We start from the raw sequence: 18975 nt of genomic DNA, 5'->3' as shown, positions 1-18975 counted from the left end.
TGCATCATCCTGACCTTGACCATATCAAGGTTGAAGGTAGAGCTGAACTCATAGGAATGCTAAGAGGATGGTCTTTTCCAAGAGAGGGGAGGTGTGTTCAGGTTGTATATTATTGGTGGGCAGCTGGCTGTAGAGGCGGAGACTAGGAGAGAGGTAGGGGGCTAGATTAGGGCCCCGTGCTGCTAGCGGACCCAGCTGCTAGCTGGGAAAATCCAAAAGTCCAGGGGCCGAGCTGTCAACGGCATGGCAACCTGCACCATGCTGACGCAATGCGTTCCCTTCCTCTCCCTTTCTTCCTCCCTTTCTCTCCTTCTCCCTCTCTTCCCCTTTTTTCTCTCTCTCTTCTCCCTCTCCTCTCACTCTTCTCGTGCGTTCCCTTCCTCTCCCTCTTCTTTCCCTCTCCCTATCTTCCTCCCTCTCTCCTCCCTCTTTTCCCTCCTCTTCTCTCTCTCCTCTCATTTTCTCTCTCTTCTCCTTCCCCCCCACTCTCCTTTCCCTCTCTTCCTTCTCTTCTCTCTCTTCTCCCTCTCTTTTCCGTCTCCTCACCCTCTTTCCTCCCTCTCCCCTTTCCCTCTCCCCCCCTTCCTCTCTCTCTCTTCTTCCTCTCCTCCCCCTCCTCTCCCTTTCTTCTCCCTCTCTTCCCCCTTCTCTCCCTCTCTTCTCCCTCTCTCACGCTGTCTTCAGCCCCTGCACAGGATCACATTAATATTCCTTTGAAGCCTATTTCAGCTGCAACCAGATCTCCCTCTACCTCTTCTCTTTCTTTCTTTTCTCTTTCTCTCACCCCCCCACCTTTCTTTCATTCTTATTCTTTCAGTCTCTTTCTGCTTCTCTCTCTCATCCCTCTTTCCCTCTTTCCCTCCCTCTCTCTGTCTCTCCCTTTTTTCTCTCTCAGAGATCAATTATTTTTCCTTCTCTCTCACCAGTGGAAAAAGCAACCATACTACCTTTAATCCAGGAGTTCCCTATACACTCATACACAGATGTGGACATACACACATGCAAAGAAGGGTGGCGGGTGCAGATGCCTTTGACAGAGCATGTTGATTGGTTCAGAACGGTTGCTGCCTCTTGTAGGAGAGATGAACAGCTATTTTTAGATCAAGGGGTAGCTGGGTGAGAGAGACTGAGGAAGGGTGTGTGTGTTTGTGTGTGTATGTATGTCAGGAATACTGCAGTCTTGAAGGAATTTCCCCTTCTACACACGCACACACATACAATCACCAACCGTTGGTCCTCTAATCCAGGGTAGTGTGTGTTCCACGTTTTCTCAACCCTTATCCCTTCTCTCCTCAGTCCCTCGCTTGCACTCTCCTCTCTCTCTCTAGCCCTCTCCCCCTCATTTTTCCTTCCTTCCTTCCTTCCTCCCTCTCTCTTTCTCTCTCTCTCTCTCTCTCTCTCTCTCTCTCTCTCTCTCTCTCTCTCTCTCTCTCTCTCTCTCGCTCTTTCTCTCTCTCTCTTTCTCTCTCTCTCTCTTTCTCTCTCTTTCTCTCTCTCTCTGTGCAAATGTCAGCACTCCCATTTGTTTGCCAGAGCCCAAGAGCTGCTGCCTGCTCTCTCTGTTTACCTCTGTCACTCCAGCCCCAGCAGCAATTCTACTCCCCCCTCTTCCCTCTCTCCCTCCTTCCCTCTCTCTTGGACCAGTCTCCCCACACTCCCCTCACCCTCCTCTCTCCCTCTCATCCCTCTCTCCCATTCTCCTCACACTCCTCTCTCCCTCCTTTCACCTCCTCTGACCCCTTTTTTCATTTTGTCTTCATTCTTTTTTTCTTCTTCTCTCCATCTCACTCTGTCACAATTTTTTCATCCATTCTTATTTCATCAATCTCTATCTGTGATCTAAAGGCAAGGGTACCATGGTTTGGTAGTCCCCTGAATGGTGTGCCAGGAGAATAGTTTGTGGTGGGCTGTAATTAGGACACTGCTTGTGTTATCCAGGTAGTCATTTGCCAAATCCCATCAGTTTCTCTGTCTACTTCCAGCACTCAAATCACAACACCTGGTCTCTTTCTTAGTTCCGTGTGTTTAGTCTCTCTCCTTCCTTTCTCTCTGTTCTCTACCCTTCCTCCCTTTGTATTTCTCTCCCTTCTCTCTTTCTGTCTCTCTCCTCTCTTTCTCCCTCACTCTTTCTCTGTCTCTTTGCCTCCCCTCTCTCTGTCTCCCTGTCTCCCTGTCTCCCTGTCCCACTCTCTCTCTCTCTCTATCCCTACTCTCTTTCCCTACTCTCTCTCACTTTGTATTTCACTCTCTCCATCTCTCTCACTCTGTCTCCTCATCACAATGATAACTCATGTGGCTCACACCTGCTCAACAGTCATGGGACACAGTGGTTGCAAATGGCTTCGAGAGTTTGTGTGTCTGTGTGTGCATGTGTGAGGGAGAGGTAAAGATAAATAAAAGAGTGTGTAGTTGTGATCCTCATTACATTTTTTAATCTTAATTAAGACTTGTCTTTATGTTTGTGTGGATCTGGAAATGTGTTGTTATGCTTAACTTCTCTGGTAACTGCAGCAAGTTGGGATAGTTTTTCTTTGTGACTGTGCATGTTGTGTAGTCTCTGACTGTCTTCCTGTCCCCCCCACCCCTCCTCTCTCTCTCTCTCTCTCTCTCTCTCTCTCTCCAGTGAGTGACAGCTGTTTTCGGAACCTGGCTGAGGACCGCAGTGGAATCAATCTCAAAGATCTTGTGCACGACCCCTCACTGTGAGTGTTCGCCAGCACACGCTCGCACGCACACACAGACACTGCGTTCACCGCGTACCTGCTAAGGGTGAAGTATGTGTAGTTTTGCGAGTTGTAGCAAACCCCACATGAACGCGTTATTAGTGCTGAGCATAGCTGACATGCCAGTGCAGCACAGCAACCCCTGCAAACATCTGCATTCCTGGACGCATTAGCTCTTTAGACTACATCAAGGGATCACTGGTCCGAAATTTGTTTTGAGCCATTACATGTTTCCAATCACGACGATGAACAGCCTTAAACAAACAAGCCATGGCTGGACTGTCATCCACCATGTTATTATTGCTTTGCATCTTTTAGTTGTAGCCAACTGCAGGTAACCTAGCCTATATAAATTATGTAATTATGTTATAAGATGTGGGTCTGCGCTGTGTTCTTTAGTTGGCAGTAGCCTAACACCAGACAAGGAAAGCGACTTAGTACCCAAATATCTTTCTGTTCATGTATTCTTTCAACTGGATGTAACTGAAAGCACTTGTATGATTGACATATGTACTACTTGGTTAAGATATTAAGATTCTATGGAATGTAATAGGTATTTAGGGACTGTGAGGTAGAGTCGCGGCTGAGGTGGCTTTTGCTAAACTGCATTTCATTGTCTCAGTATTTGAATAACAAAAAAGTTTAATGTAATATGATATTCAAAGGAAATAATCACAGACTAACAACGATAATGAATGACAGATTGTGTGCACATGGCCAGTGCAACACCCACGTGAGGTGACGCTTGTGTGTCTATTGTAATGCTGCCTTAACCTGCTATGAGAATTATGGTAAATACGAGTTTCCGACTGGTAAGTTACACACAAACGCCCCCTCAAGTCATAATTACCAGTGAGAAACTTGTGGATATTTTGATACCCGAGTTCCCGAGTTGAATGACCTTTCAACTTTCAACATGGCGGAGAAGAGGACTGGTTCGGTAGTGGAAAGTATGTAATTCTTTATTTTTAACAGTGTAACTATTGTTAGCTGTTGTTTGTGTACATTATTTCTATATGTAATCTATGTACACTTAACTTTTACCATTTGTTGTGTCCATTTCCTCTTCTAGCAGGTGCATAATGGAATCAAAAAAGAATTTCCACAATATGTTCAGCCAAATTTTGAAACATTCTCCAACAACAAAAGCACTTGAACATGACATCCTCATAATCTCGACTTCACAAGTGGGAAATAGGATCTTCCGACTAGCATGTGAAGGCAGCATAACTGTATGTAAATTGCTTGCGTGTGTTCAGAGGTTTGATATCATTTTGCAGGCATATGTAGGTGCTAGTGACCCTTTGCATATAAACCAGTTACACGTATTACGCCCCATACACACACAAAAAAATATAAATCTAATTGGCATCATAGCTAGCTAATTGTTCTCTTCTCGCAAAAGTTTTTTACAGTGCTGCTGTTTCTTAGTGGGACATGTGTGTGTTTCTGTGTGTGTGTAAGTGTGGCCATCTGATTTAGTCTTTCTAGTGTGTCCTATCACAGTCATAAAGTCAGTCAGTATAAGTATTGTCACTGGGTTCTGCTCTGGCACTCTGCCCAGTCGCATGGCTTCCATGTTCTTTCATGTGAAATGTGTGGCGCGTGTATGTGTGTATATTTGCTTGTGTGTGTGGAGGAACTGTGTCCTCGACGTCACACTCCGCTGAGACACCCTGACGAAGCCAGCGCTGACGCCACCGTGACGCAAGCGTGTCGACGGATCTGTTGCACACGCGATACTGCGCAGCGAGAGGCACCAGTGTGTGCTTTTTATGTGTGATGAAGTCCGTGTGTACTGTGTCCTTTCTCGTCTCAGTTTCTGTGCTTGTGTGTGTGTGTGTGTGTGTGCTTTGGGTCTGGTGGGGATGGTGTCTGAGGGGGACCATGCTTCTGTCCCCAGGCCAGAGTCACAAACACGCGTCTCCTCCCCTGGCTGGAACATTGCCCCTAGTGGGCCAGAGCACACAGCCTGGTGTCAGAGAACCACACACACTCACAATCACATATGCATACACACTCACTCACGCACACACACACTCACCCACATGCACACACACACTCACGCACACACATGCAGACACTCATGCACACACTCACGTACACAAATGCAAACACACACACACACTCATGCACAAACACTCATGCACATGTACACACTCACGCACAGGCACACACTATGGGGTGTAATTTGTGTCAGCGGTTAATATGCAAAGCGCACAGAAACGCCTGCACACGCCTTCGCGACAGGGGCGGTCTGGCCATCGGGGAGACAGGGGGAATCCCCGGTGGGCCGACGGAGTTGGGATGGGCCAAGATACTGGCCCACTTCCATCACCAACCGGCCATCTGACAACGCCAGCACCTCCAACTATTTTCCATACTACACAGGTTGAACACAAATAATTTGCCTTAAGACCTTTAGTAGTCTTAAATTACTGACTGACTTATATAATCTTCCTCGCGATCTGCATTCACACTCATGGTGCCTATTTTTAAAAAAAAATCTGAAGTATCTTCTGAAATGTGTTCTTTCGGTAGTTCAACGTAAGAAAATATATACATGATGTAATCTCTTTGTAATCATCCAAAATAATGTTAAGAATATGGATATTTTCCAGGTAGGCCACTCGATACTTGCGATGCATGAGTGGGCAATGCGCCGTGTACTGAGTGGGCCGGTCTGACAGTAACTCCCGGGCCACTTTTTTCCCCCATTCCGCCCCTGCTTCGTGATGATATCAAACCTCTGTACGCACGTGAGAACTTAACATTGACTTACAATGGACACAGGCGTTCACACGTCACGTAGGCGTCACGCTGGCATTATGCACACATATTTGTGTGAACAACGTGTACGTGTCATGTTCACTACACCTGACTTGGCCCCCCCAGTAAAATGTGTCTATAACAGCCACTGGCCTTATCAAATGTAATATTCACAAATTACGCCTGTTTATATGCACACCAAATTTCCTATCAAACTGCAAGGCGTAGTATTAATTCCGCACTTTCTAAAAGTAGCCCACCCCTAATTCACCCGTATCAAGTACACGGTGAACGCACTGCTGTGTGCAGCTACGCTGACACTAGGTGTGTTCGACTTCATGCAGTGCCGGCAGCGCCGATAGTCGGCTGCAGCCGGCTGCCTTGAAGCTAAGAATGCCATTGGCTGCTTCAAGTCAGCTGGGCTGCAGGCGACGCCGGCGCTGCATGAAGTTGAACGCACTTACTGATTACACCCCATAACGCACTCTCACGCACGCATCCACATGCACGCACGCACCCACACGTCATGATCTCTGGAAACTCAATACACAGATCCACAAACATCTGCACACACACACACTGTAAATGTGTTCCATGGTACCCACACCCTAGTTTCCTCTCCCATTCCATTAAAGGGGCAAGATGAGGTGTGTCAGAGGGAGAACAACAAGAGAGGAGGAGAATGAGGGGTGGAGAGACAGAAGACAAATTAAATGAATCAGAAAAATGAATCTCAAGAACAGGACCGTGTGTGTGAACATGTGTGTGAACAGGTGTGTGTTTGTGTGTGTGTGTGTGAGCTTGTGTGTGTGTGAACTTGTGTGTGAACTTGTGTGTGCCAACAACACTTCATCAGTGCTGTCAAGCAACTCTAGTTGTGACATTCTTTGTCAATTTAGCAAATTGTCACTGGTAAAAATGGGGCCAAATAAATCAGACATATGACAGTCTCACTCAGGCAGCCAGTAGGAGCCAGACGTGTGTGCTGGCCCAGCTGGCTGGGTTCGCCAGGCTGGGAGGGACAGTCACACTAGGCACATTCAAGCTTCATCAGTCACATGTTAATATGTACAGTATCTGTGTGTGTGGAGTGGGCGAATGTGGGTCAGTGTGTGTGTGTGTTTGTCAGTGTGTGGATGTGTCAGTGTGTGTAGCTTTAGGAGTGTGTGTGGTCCCTTGCCAAGTGCACTGTGCTCTAACCGCTATAAGGCTGGAGAAGGTGTGTTACCTCTCTCTCCTTCTCCCTCCTTGTTTCTCTCCCCATCTCTCTTCTGCTCTTCTCCCTCTCCCCATCTCCTCTCCTCTCTCCCAATCTCTTCTGTCTCTCCCCGTCTCATCTTTCCTTCTCTCCTTCCTCTCCCCATCTCATTCTGTCCTTCCTCTCCGCATCTCCTCTCCTCCCTCTCCCCATCTCCTCTCCTCCCTCTCCCCATCTTCCCATCCCTCCTCTCCTTTTCTCTCTTGATCTTCTTCTGCTGGCATGCTCAGTGGAGTGATGGGGCCTCTGAGGGAGATCCAGCTCTCTCCTCAAGCTGATGGCTAGGTACTCCCTCTCTGACTTGTGTGTGTTTGTGTGTGTGTGTGTGTGATGGAGAGCCCTGTACAAAGGATCTGCATTATTAATAATATCCCCAAAGCAGATTGGATCCATCATGGAGCTGTCCGACCAAGACCTGCACAGCTGGATCACAGATGTGTGTCGGTTTGTGTGTTAACGTGTGCTTGTGTGTGTGTGTGCTTTGTTAGGTTGGTCTCCCTCGCCCTAAGCAGTGTCTCTCTACACCTCCATCTCAGTCCCTTTCCCTCTCATCCTCCCTTCTCCTCTCTTTCCTCTCTTGTTCTCTTGTCTTTCCCACCCTCCTTCCTTCTCTCCCATACTCGGTCTTTCCCCATCACCTCTCTTCTCTCCTCTTTTATTCATAGAGTAATCTGGGCAGGGCATCCAGGCTTTTAGGCCAGAGTTGGCTTTCTTCTCTCCGCCTCGTAGCTTCAGGAAGTATCCACACATAGAGCACACAGCCAGAACTCTGCTGCAGAGCCATTTGCCCCATGTTGGGGAAGCCAAAGCAAGCTAACTAAAGCCATGGAAAGGCGATGTTTCACATGAGGGGCCGTCCAGTACCATACATTCACCCCACATACATGCACTTCTGTTTAGGACATGGCATGTCTGATAGGCATCACATATACTATGTATGATACTTTTTTGTTGTTGTTGACAAACACACACACACAAAAAACATGCAGAAACACACACACACACACATTCACTCTTCTGACATGTACCGTGCACACACACCTGGGTAATGACACAGACCTCCTGTAGGAGAGCATGATACAACAGGGACGTTAGGGCAAAAAACACACACTCACGATTAGCGACGCTGCAAAACACAAGCCTCCGACAGGAGGGGTTGCCTTGGAAACGGCAGGAAGGAAACCTAGTTATTTGTGTTCAGCATATTTTCATTTGGGCTAAACCGAGTGGAAGAGAGGGAGTTAAACAGAGGGAGAAGAAGAGAAGAAAAGTAAGTGAGTGATAAAAAGAGAGGGAGAGAGAGAGAGAGAGAGAGAGAGAGAGAGAGAGAGAGAGAGAGAGAGAGAGAGAGAGAGAGAGAGAGAGAGAGAGAGAGAGAGAGAGAGAGAGAGAAATGTCCCCTGACAGGACCTTCACTTTCCTAACACACTCTAAAAAGACCCACACTCCCCCATCCAGATGTGGAAATCTTTCTCACTGCAGCCTCAGTCTGTGAGCGTGTGTGTCTGTATGTGTGTGTTTCCCTCTGCACTTTCAACATACTACACGCTCTGTTCTCAGGGAAGTATTTCTCCAGGGGAATCTCATGAAACAATCCATTATTAATATGACCTTTCTTCACTCTTCTGCCTTCTAATTCCATAGAGATGTTCTCTCTACAGTACAGTCATTTTCCTCAAACTAAGCTCAGTTTTTGACAGTATCAAGACGAAAGTATGGATTAAGCATAAAATAGCGTTCCTTATAAAAAAAAGGTTACGTAAGGAGTGTCTGCGCAGCGTTGAGCTTCACCTTGAGCCCCGGGTTGTTTTTCCTCCACTCCTCTCCCCACTCCCTCCCTCCCTCTTTTTCTCCATTGCTGCAATACCCAGCCTGGCCACACAAGGCCACTATTGTCCCAATCACATACATCGTGCGTGCTGTGTCCTTGCTGGTGTTGTCCCTGTGGACGGTCCTAAGGAAATCATGTTAGGGGGGCGATGTTCAAGGGCACTCTTTCACTCTTTACAGCCTCTCATTCACTTTCTCAATCCCTCTCTCTTCCTGTCTCCCCCCCCCTTCATCCCAGCTTGCTGGGGAAATGAGAGAAATTGGATTTCTTTAAAAGGTCTTTGGCTATGTGTCTGGGGGCTTGAGAGCACAGTGGATGTTTTTGAGTCAGAGGAGCTAAGCAGTAACAAGCTTTAGGTTTTGTGGTGCACGTCAGAAATGAGGAGGATGTAATGACTGTTTTGCGATCTGTTTTTTCACGCTCCCTCCCTCTCTCTCTATCTATCTCTCTCTCCATCTCTCTCAGGCTGGGGGGTATGATCACAGCCTATAAGATTGTGCCAGATGAAATAGACGAGATCAAGGTAAGCAGCGTTGCTCTCTATATCTCTCTTTCTCACCGCCGTTATCTCTGTTTCTGTCTCCCTTTCTCTCTCTGTTTCTCACTCATTGTTGGAATGCTGCTTCAGCATTCCAAGTATTGTTCTTTGAATCTTTATTCAACTTCTTCATATTCTTCTTCTTCTATTTCTTCCGTGACACCTTTCAGCGCCTTCAAATCTTCATTTATTAAAATGCAGCTATCAAAAAATTCAGCAGTTTCAGGCCATGGGCGCCATGACTTTTCAGCTTTGTACCTCTTATTCTTGAATTAATATAAATCAATATTCATAATATTTTTAACCTGGGTTTCCAATGGAGTTTTCTTTCAAATCCTCTCAAACTTCTTAAAACTTCTTCAACTTCCAAATCCTACTTCTTCCTCAATCTTTCAGCTAGAGCCACCATTTGAACTTTAAAATGTTGACAAACCCCTATTTTATTTTTTTTATAATTCAGCTTTTTGATATCTATAAAACTTTTTTCAATATCACTGATTATGTTTCATGAGTTTTTCAAACAGTTTCTGAGATTTACATGGGTGTGTACGAGAAAGCCTTGAGTGCAGACTGAAACGCTTAGAGTGGAGGGGAGCTTCGAAATCAGTTTCAAAAAGTATTTCTAGTTTGCCAGCATTGCCACAATTTTCGCTCTTTATGCTTTGTTTTTGGATCAATAGATAGCTAATTTTGTGCTGGTCGTAAACAGTTGTCTGTGGAATCCAACAGACTTACACATTTATTCAGAGCCCCACGAAAGCGAGACAAAGTCCAACTCTCCCCATAGAGTCCAATGCAAATCTGGTGACAAATTTGTCAGAAAAGGCAAAACCAACCAGATTTAGAAACTGCCGGTAGAGTCGTATTTCTGACCACACAGACATATAAAAGACATCTCTGGTTTCGGCAGAGTCTTGGGTCTCGGAAAATATTGTTATGTTCTGGATTGGACGTATAGTTTTGCGTCTAGGTTAACTTGTTTGAGGTGTGGATTCTAGCTAAATGTTATGTTGTTCTCTGCCCTCAGCGCATTAGCAGCCATAGCTGCACCATCACCGTGGTAACCACACACACACGCCAGTCTCTTACACAGGTGATTGGTATTAGCTGATTAGTGGAGACACAAGACAAGCTATTCAGTCAACTTGTCTCATTAAAAGACTAAGAGCAGCACAACACAACTACTACCACTACCAATACTGCTATATCTTATGCCACACTACAACTACTAATTCTGCAGATGCTGCTAATATCTCTTTTACTAACTAGGGGAGAGCGGTGGCGAAAGTACAATTTTTCAGAAAAACGTAATTTTAAAAGAGAATGTTTTAGACATAGATATATTTTTGCTTGGGTCTATAACTTATAAGTGTGGTTTATCAATACCAGATGGTATTTTGTACATATGTCGAACAACTTCACTATAATTTCATTTTGAACACAAGTTGCACATTGTTACTTTCGACCCCATCAGTTGGGACGAAAGTAACACAGGGGTGGGTCAAAAATAACACAACGATACAAGCTAGATGTTACTCTGGTTTTTATTACATATACCTGACTATGACCTTGTTAATATGTAACTGCAAACATATTTTTTCCATTAGTTTTGCAAAAAAACTATGAATTTTACATTTCAGTTGCATATTTATTATCATTTTTTACTGAATCAGACCTCTGTCTGTCTTTCTGACCCTCACTATTGGCATATTCTGTTGATATAATATGACATAAACATGTTTTAATAAATGCTTTCCACAAACAGAAATTCACCACATACTATTGCATTAGCGGCGGGACAAAAGTAACAAGTGTTACTTTCGTCCCGACAGGAATTCCTGACATTTAAACCAGATTTACTTTTATACTGAAAAACTGTGACAAGGCAATCTTCAGAATGTGTTAGTTAGAGCACTAAATAACCTGTGGATTGATCTGTGAATGTGACACATAAACGGGAACACAATTTGTAATAGAGGGTTTTCACCGACGTCACGTTCTCGGCGGTAACGGCGCGGCCATTGTGGAGACACTTGGTGTAAACAAACTGATAGGAGTGCATGGAGTATTGTGCGCTTTGGATACTTTAAGTGAATATAGCCATATCTAAACAACCGAAAAGCTTGTCAAATCGTGTCCAAGATGCAAAGGGCACTCAGGGAAGGACTCGGACCACAAGAAAAGGCACAATATTTCAAGAAATTACGATTTATTGGCGGTGCAGATCCCTACGAGTTAGATCCCTCGTCTTGGATCCGTGACGACCCAGTGATTCTTCCTTCAGTTGCATATCCCGATATAGTCAACAACCTGGTTTTCTCGCCGAGCCCATACACAGCGGAAGACCTTAAATCCTACAAAGGTTTGGAGGCCTATAACCAGATGGTGTGTGGATGGGTGAGGGAGACGCAGTAACAAGTTAGTGCTATCAACGACCGTTGTGTTGTGAAGGCCAAAGTAAGTAATGCAATAACGTCATTCACCAACTTAACCTTAACTGTATGATATCATTGCAATACTCAAGGTGTAGCTAAGTGACTCTAAAACTTGTTTTTTCCCTTGTAGATCTTGGTTGAGCATTGCCAACCACAAGTACCTCCTTTCCTTTGATAATCTCTGGTATTCCTGTCCCTGGTTTTTAATAACTTTTGGAAGTCGCTAATATTCCAAATGTTTTTCTTGATCTGTCCTATTGGTACAACCTGAAACACGGCAATAATTAACAATTTTCCTTGACGACGTTCGGTATATACTTCAGTGTCTGTGCTTTGTTGTGATGCGGAGTGCCTCCAAGATGGCGACTTCTGGTCTGAAGACGCGTCGGTGAAAACCCTTTATTAGCAAAAAAGGGCCTCAGTTATTTACTTTGCACACTCGAAAAGTGCTTTCCGCACCTAACAGCGGCAAACAATGACGAAATCACGTGCAATTTGGCAGTTCCATCAATGGTTGCATGCTGAAGGGGGTGTCATAACTTGGAAAGCAAATGAAGTCAGGGCTCTGAGAAAATCGCTTTGTTACTTTCATCCCGTGTTACTTTCGCCCCTGCTCTCCCCTACTATGCTAATGGTACTGTTTTGTTCTACGCCACTGAGTGCCTTCACTTGACCATGAAAAACCGGATAGCCAATGTCGGTTTATGCCAATAATATGATTACTCCGTTTACATGTGTAATATGCGATTAGGCCTACTCAAACACGTCTACATGTTCCTTTATAATAATCGTTGTATGCTCCACGGACAAAACTTGTACCATCATCCTTCTGTAAAAAAGTTTCGCTGTGTCTTCCTGTATGTTGTATGTTTCATTCAATCAACACATTGAATCCTACTAAGAAAGCCGAGTAAACGCACTCAATGATAGGCTACATCTGTTACTGATATTACTATCCCAACTAATTTAAGCTGGTAAAACTATAATATTCTTGTTACAACTAGCTAGCCTACTTCTTCTTCTGTTTAACAGTTCAACTTTCAGCTTCTACCGCATTGTAGCTCTTAGTTTTGTTAGATGATGCAGTTCAGCTTCCACACTGCCCCTTGAAATTAAACTTTTTCTTCGATTGCTTCACAACGTTCAAACTTATTCTCCCGCTTTGTATTTAAGCACCTAGCTTTGTTAGATGATGCAGTTCAGCTACCACACTGCCTCTTTAGAGTGAGTCACATTTTTATTAAATTAAAATTAAAAATAATTTCTAATTTCAGATTTCAGCATTCCAACGCATTTTCAGCAGAAAATGCCTTTTCTAATTTACTACCTTATCTCTCTGTCACTAGTTGGTTTTTGAGCCTCAACAATATGCTCAACACATTTTGCCACCATCTGGCCTGACGCTTATTGGTGTTGAAGAACTGTACATTTCTTATAATTGTGTGTGTGTGTGCAGGAGACTCTTGTGGACTGGTGCGATGAGAAGGAACTGAATCTCATCCTCACCACTGGGGGGACTGGCTTTGCTCCCCGTGATGTCACACCCGAGGTAAGGAAAAATGAGTGTGTGTGTGTGGTAGAGGAGGGATTGGTGGTTGGGAGAAGAGGGGGTGGCTGGTAGATGGTGTGGGCAGAGCCTGTTTAAGGAGAGCCTTGCCACTCCCTATTAAGCCCCATTGTACCGAATTTGGCTGCAGTTCCACCCGAGTTCCACTGGGGGTGATCGCGAGCGAGTGCATGTTGAATGGGAGTCTATGGAGCTAAACGGCTAAATTTGTCTCTAGCCTGATTGTCCTTGAGAAATCTCCGATTTGATTGTAGTTTTTTGCATGTTCAACATGGATTATACGTCGAAAGTTGAATGAACGAGTACTTATGTCCTTTTGATTTCTTACAGGGTGAGTTGTTGTTGCCCATAACACGCTAGCATTCTGCTAATGAATGCTGATTGGTTAGTGAAGGACTGATACGACCAGAGCTCCCGCTTGATGGCATCCCAAGCAGAATCAGATTGTCAGAGCATTAGCAACATTAGCAACAACATTAGCAAGCCAAAACTCTTTCTAGCATGTGTATTGACAGGGAGAGCCTAACCCAGTGGTTCCCAACCCTGGTCCTCGGGACCCCTTGTCCTGCATGTTTTAGATGTTTCCCTGCTCCAACACACCTGATTCAAATGAATGGTCGTTAACAGGCTTCTGCAGAGCTGGATAATGACCCATTCATTTGAATCAGGTGTGTAGGAGCAGGGAAACATCTAAAACATGCAGGACAGGGGGTCCCGAGGACCAGGGTTGGGAACCACTGGCCTAACCTGTCAGCTGTGTTGTCGATGCCCTGAGAGAAAAAAGTAAGTGACCAGAGCTTGCCGTGAAGCAGTAGCTCTGGTCGTATGATGTGTATGACGGGTAGGATGGCCTGCTTTGGCCACCCGTAGGCTCTCTCATTGGTACATCCTTATTTATAAGGCAATCCTTGGTCTGCTCCCTAACTACCTGTGTGTTTGCATCAACCAGACAAGTGTCGGACAATATTCTTTGCGATCTCTGGACTTTTTTATGCTCACTGTTCCAAATGCCAGAACGGAAATGGGAAAAAGGGCTTTTGGGTACTCTGCCCCCTCATCATGGAATATGTTGCAGAATGTTTTAAAGCTCAGGGAACTAATATCACTGACTACTTTTAAATCTCGAATGAAAGAAATAGAGGCAGATTCCCAAAAATTTAAATGTTTCTTAAATTAATTCTACGTCACTGTTTCTTAGCTCTTAGCTTTTAGTTTCTTTTGACTTGTCTTGTTTGTGTTTTCTGTGTTTTCTGTCTGTAACTCTGTGTTTTTTTATGCTGCTGCCTGTCTTGGCCAGGTCTCCCTCGAAAAATAGATTTTTAATCTCAATGGGGCTTTCTGGTTAAATAAAGGTTAAATAGAAAAAGAAAGAAAAAATGACGTCAATTACATTTTCAAAAGCTTTTTAGAACAGAAAGGCGACTTTAAAACAATCTAACAGCCAGCAGTGTGTATTTTTTTTGCCTCCCCTTTCGAATTCAGAATTCAAATTTCTAGACAAAAAATTATATCCTGAGAAAAGTGGATTTTGAGGGGTACCGCTCCATAGACCTCCATTCATTCTGCACTCGCTCGTTAGCGCCCTCACATGGAACTTCAACCAGTTCAGAACCCAGAAGTTTCCCGAGAGTGGCAGTTCTCTCTATACTAGACATTCTCTGGTGTGGGGTTGGCTGTCTTCTCTTGGAAATAATGGGCTGAGTGCACTGGTCAAGTGGGCATGCAGTCATATACACCCCAAAACATATGATAACCCTAGCTTAGTCACACACACAAATACAGACACATGGTTTTACAATATAGTACTACTTGCAAGGTCTGTCACCACATCAATATTGAGACATCCATCTCAACTTGTCCGGTAGATGGAAACTCACACACCATGTCGGCTGTGTGTGTGTGTTCAGAAGGGGTGTCTGGGTGTCTTTTTGGCTTGTTTGTGTGTGTGTGTGTGTGTGTGTGTGTGTGTGTGTGTGTGTGTGTGTGTGTGTGTGTGTGTGTGTGTGTGTGTGTGTGTGTGTGAAGATAGGTGTTACAGTGTGGGTCAGGATGTGTGTGTTACTGTGTCTTGTATAGTGATGAAGGCTTTAACCACATCTCCCCCTTATTTGATGCTGAACCCAAACTCTAAAGATATCAAGAGATTCAGTCTCTCTCTTTCTCTGTCTCTCTCTCTCTCCATTCGTCATACTAATCTCTCTTTATGCTTTCTCCCACTTCCCTTTTCTACCATCTTTATTCTCCTTCTTTCTCCTCTCCTCCTCTTTTTTCCCTTTCTTGCTTTACGTCTCTTGGCCCCCTCTTTCCTCCCACCATCTGAGTACCCCCTTCCCCCTCTCTCTTTGTCATCTTCTCTCTTTCTTGAGTCCCAGCCCACGATACTCATCAGTGGTTCCTCTCTTTGAAGTATTCTCTGTCTCTTCTCTCTCTCTCTAATGGCGTGTTTGAAGTGTCACTCAACTCAAGGGCACAGAACACACATCTGGAAAAACAACGTCTTTTTGCTCGATTTGTGGAGAACCTGCTGCCTCATAAACACACTCGCGCACAAATGTAACACACACACAATCAAACGAGGATGAGACCCAAACAAGAACATGTACAACTCTCATGGAATTCTGTCAAACCTCTTGTACACTGATACAAGCATTTCATATTCAAACAAACACACACACATATGTGGTTATGCTCTATGTGCACACTATGCTCTTAGCAATGTGAGTTTAACAGATCGCTAACAACCGTGAGCAGCTTGCACACTGCCCCGACAAACTCCAACAAATCTCAACATTCAAAAATTGGCAGTTGTTGGTGACTATCTTTAGAATGTCCAGAAAACCATTGCCAGCTCCACACTGCTCAGACAGTAACATACTTTTTTCAGCTAGTTTATTACTTTTTCTGTGTGTTGTAGTATCATTTTAAGATCAATGTCATTCTGCGTCATTATGTGATAATAATATTTAACTCACAAAATACAATTATAACTATTTAAATTACAGTTATTGAAATTAACAGATTTTTTGGGACACAGAGCAATCATTCTGTCCTACCCTATGACCCAATTTTCATGTTGCACGTGTAAACGTTGACGTTACCGGACGGTTGAAGGAGAAAGCGAGATAGTGCATGGTAGTTTCAAGTTAACATCAACAATGCATCGGTTTTTGCTACCTAAATGTCCACCTTTGGAAGAACGATTAAGAAAGGAGAGTGACGTACAAGAAGTAATGGCAGGGGTATCTGGTGTGGATTTTTAAGGAGAGGAACATGGTGGTCAAGGAGGTCAACCCTCCACCACTACTGAGGGTGCTAACACACATATGGTGCTATAGCAGCATCAGTGACATTAGCATGGTCAGGATGGTCCGAGAAGACCAAAACTGCAGAAATATCCACCTCGCATGTTTGGAGTCCAACAAAGGAGTTTTTATAAAAGCTAGTTGGAACAGTTTGCGTGGTAATAGTTGTGTAATGTGTATTGATTGCGGTGTCGCTGAAGACTCGTTTCGGTTGATTATCAACGAAGAGGCCCTTTTTTGCTGAAGATTTCAACTTTTTGCCTTTTTATTTTTTTGGAGACGCCTTAAAAAAACTGCAGTCTGTCTGTGTGTTAGGTAGGCTATACATAAGGTTCAATGTGATTATTGATGATTGTGAACTGAAATAATATATACCATTTTAACGCATTTCTGACCCTTTGACTGTTTTAGTTAATTATATCTGCTATTCCAAGATTCATTTTCACTCTGAAAGGTTTGGTTTGTTTAGCGCTTTTCATGGACCCCAAAGACGCTTCAGAGAGCAAACATAAACAGATGATGGACATATGGTGGGGAGGTTTTGTAGTAGAGAACCATGTGACACATAGGTTATCACCCTCATTTTAGCACCCTAGATAAAACGCGAATGTCTGGCGCTGCCACTGCAATACACTGCTACTTGCAGCCTACTAGATCAGGGAGCAGTGACCATAGTATACTAATTAAACAACCGTGTTAGCAACTAGTTAGTCTAGATAGGTTATCTCTCTCCCTTGAACGTTGCTTTGGATAAAAGCGTCTGCTAAAAGACTAAATGTAAATAGGTTATCTTGTTAACAGATTAACATGGTAGAATAGCTAGCCAGTCGCGATGTTTCTCATTGCGGCACTTTTGCCGTCTCGGTTGGAGTATGCCTGACTCCAGAGGCGTCGTTAGACATAAAACTCTACTGGGGCACAGGCCCATATACAGTGCCCTCCAAAAGTATTGGAACAGTGAGGCCAATTCCTTTATTTTTGCTGTAGACTGAAAACATTTGGGCTTGACATCAAACGATGAATGTGAAACCAGAGATCAACGTTTCAGCTTTTATTTCCAGGTATTTACATCAGGATCTGATGCACAAATTAGAAAATATCACCTTTTTGTTCGAACCCACCCATTTGTCACGTGAGCAAAAGTATTGGAACATATGACTGACAGGTGTGTTTTGTTGCCCAGGTGTGTCCTATTACATACATTATTCAATCAATAAATACCACTGAATGTCTACACTCAGGTTCAGATTGGGTAAGATAGGTTTTGTCTATGCAGACTGTATTCAGAGGTGAAAACAACATGAAAACCGGAGCGCTGTCTTTGGGTGAAAAACAAGCAATTGTGAGTCTTAGAGAAGATGGAAAATCAATCAGAGCCATTGCAGAAACATTGGCCATAGCCAGTACAACCATTTGGAATGTCCTGAAGAAGAAGAAAACTACTGGTGTACTAAGTAACAGACGTCGAACAGGTAGACCAAGGAAAACATCAGCAGTTGATGACAGAAACATTGTGAGAGCTGTAAAGAAAGACCCTAAAACAACTGTTAGTGAGATCAGCAACAACCTCCAGATGGCAGGAGTGAAGGTATCACTATCTACTGTTCGCAGAAGACTTCATGAACAAAAGTACAAGGGCTACACCAGAAGATGCAAACCACTCATTAGCAAGAAGAATAGGAAGGCCAGGCTGGAATTTGCCAAAAAGTACAGAGATGAACCTCAAAAATTCTTGGACAAAGTTTTATGGACTGATGAGACAAAGATTAACTTTTACCAAAGTGATGGAAAGGCTAAAGTTTGGAGAAAGAAAGGAACTGCTCATGATCCCAAACACACAAGCTCATCTGTGAAACACGGTGGAGGTAATGTCATGGCTTGGGCTTGCATGGCTTCTTCTAGGACGGGCTCATTAATCTTCATTGAGGATGTAACACATGATGGCAGCAGCAAAATGAACTCGGAAGTCTACAGAAACATTTTGTCTGCCAATTTAAGGAAAGATGCAACCAAACTGATTGGCAGAGCCTTCATCATGCAGCAAGATAACGACCCAAAACACACTGCCAAAACAACAAAGGAGTTCATCAGGGGCAAGAAATGGAAGGTATTAGACTGGCCAAGTCAATCTCCAGACTTAAACCCTATAGAGCATGCATTTTACCTGCTTAAGAGGAGACTGAAGGGAGGAACCCCACAAAACAAACAACAACTGAAAGAGGCTGCAGTGAAAGCCTGGGAAAGCATCAAAAAGAAAGAATGCAAAAGTTTGGTGACGTCAATGGGTCACAGACTTGCTGCAGTTATTGAAAGCAAAGGATTTGCAACTAAATATTAAGCCTTATTCACTTAAATATGTTTTAAGTATATCTGTTCCAATACTTTTGCTCACATGACAAATGGGTGGATTCAAACAAAATGTGATATTTTCTTAGTTGTGCATCAGATCCTGATGTAAATACCTGGAAATAAAAGCTGAAACGTTGATCTCTGGTCTCACGTTCATTATTTGATGTCAAGCCCAAATGTTTTCAGTCTACAGCAAAAATAAA

The 18975-nt window shown here is 43.9% G+C and overlaps 1 protein-coding gene across 1 annotated transcript in view; it reads left to right on the top strand.

Annotated features, from left to right (window-relative positions):
• Positions 1-18975, top strand: part of gphnb (gephyrin b) — an 86664-nt gene that overhangs the window by 22180 nt on the left and 45509 nt on the right. The window contains 3 exon segments of the mRNA XM_047021649.1: positions 2624-2702; positions 9047-9104; positions 13011-13103. Coding sequence (XP_046877605.1) covers positions 2624-2702; positions 9047-9104; positions 13011-13103 — 230 coding nt within the window.

The sequence above is a fragment of the Hypomesus transpacificus genome, chromosome 6 (assembly GCF_021917145.1).
Source record: "Hypomesus transpacificus isolate Combined female chromosome 6, fHypTra1, whole genome shotgun sequence".
NCBI lineage: Eukaryota > Metazoa > Chordata > Actinopteri > Osmeriformes > Osmeridae > Hypomesus > Hypomesus transpacificus.
This window is presented reverse-complemented; position numbering and strand designations above follow the sequence as displayed.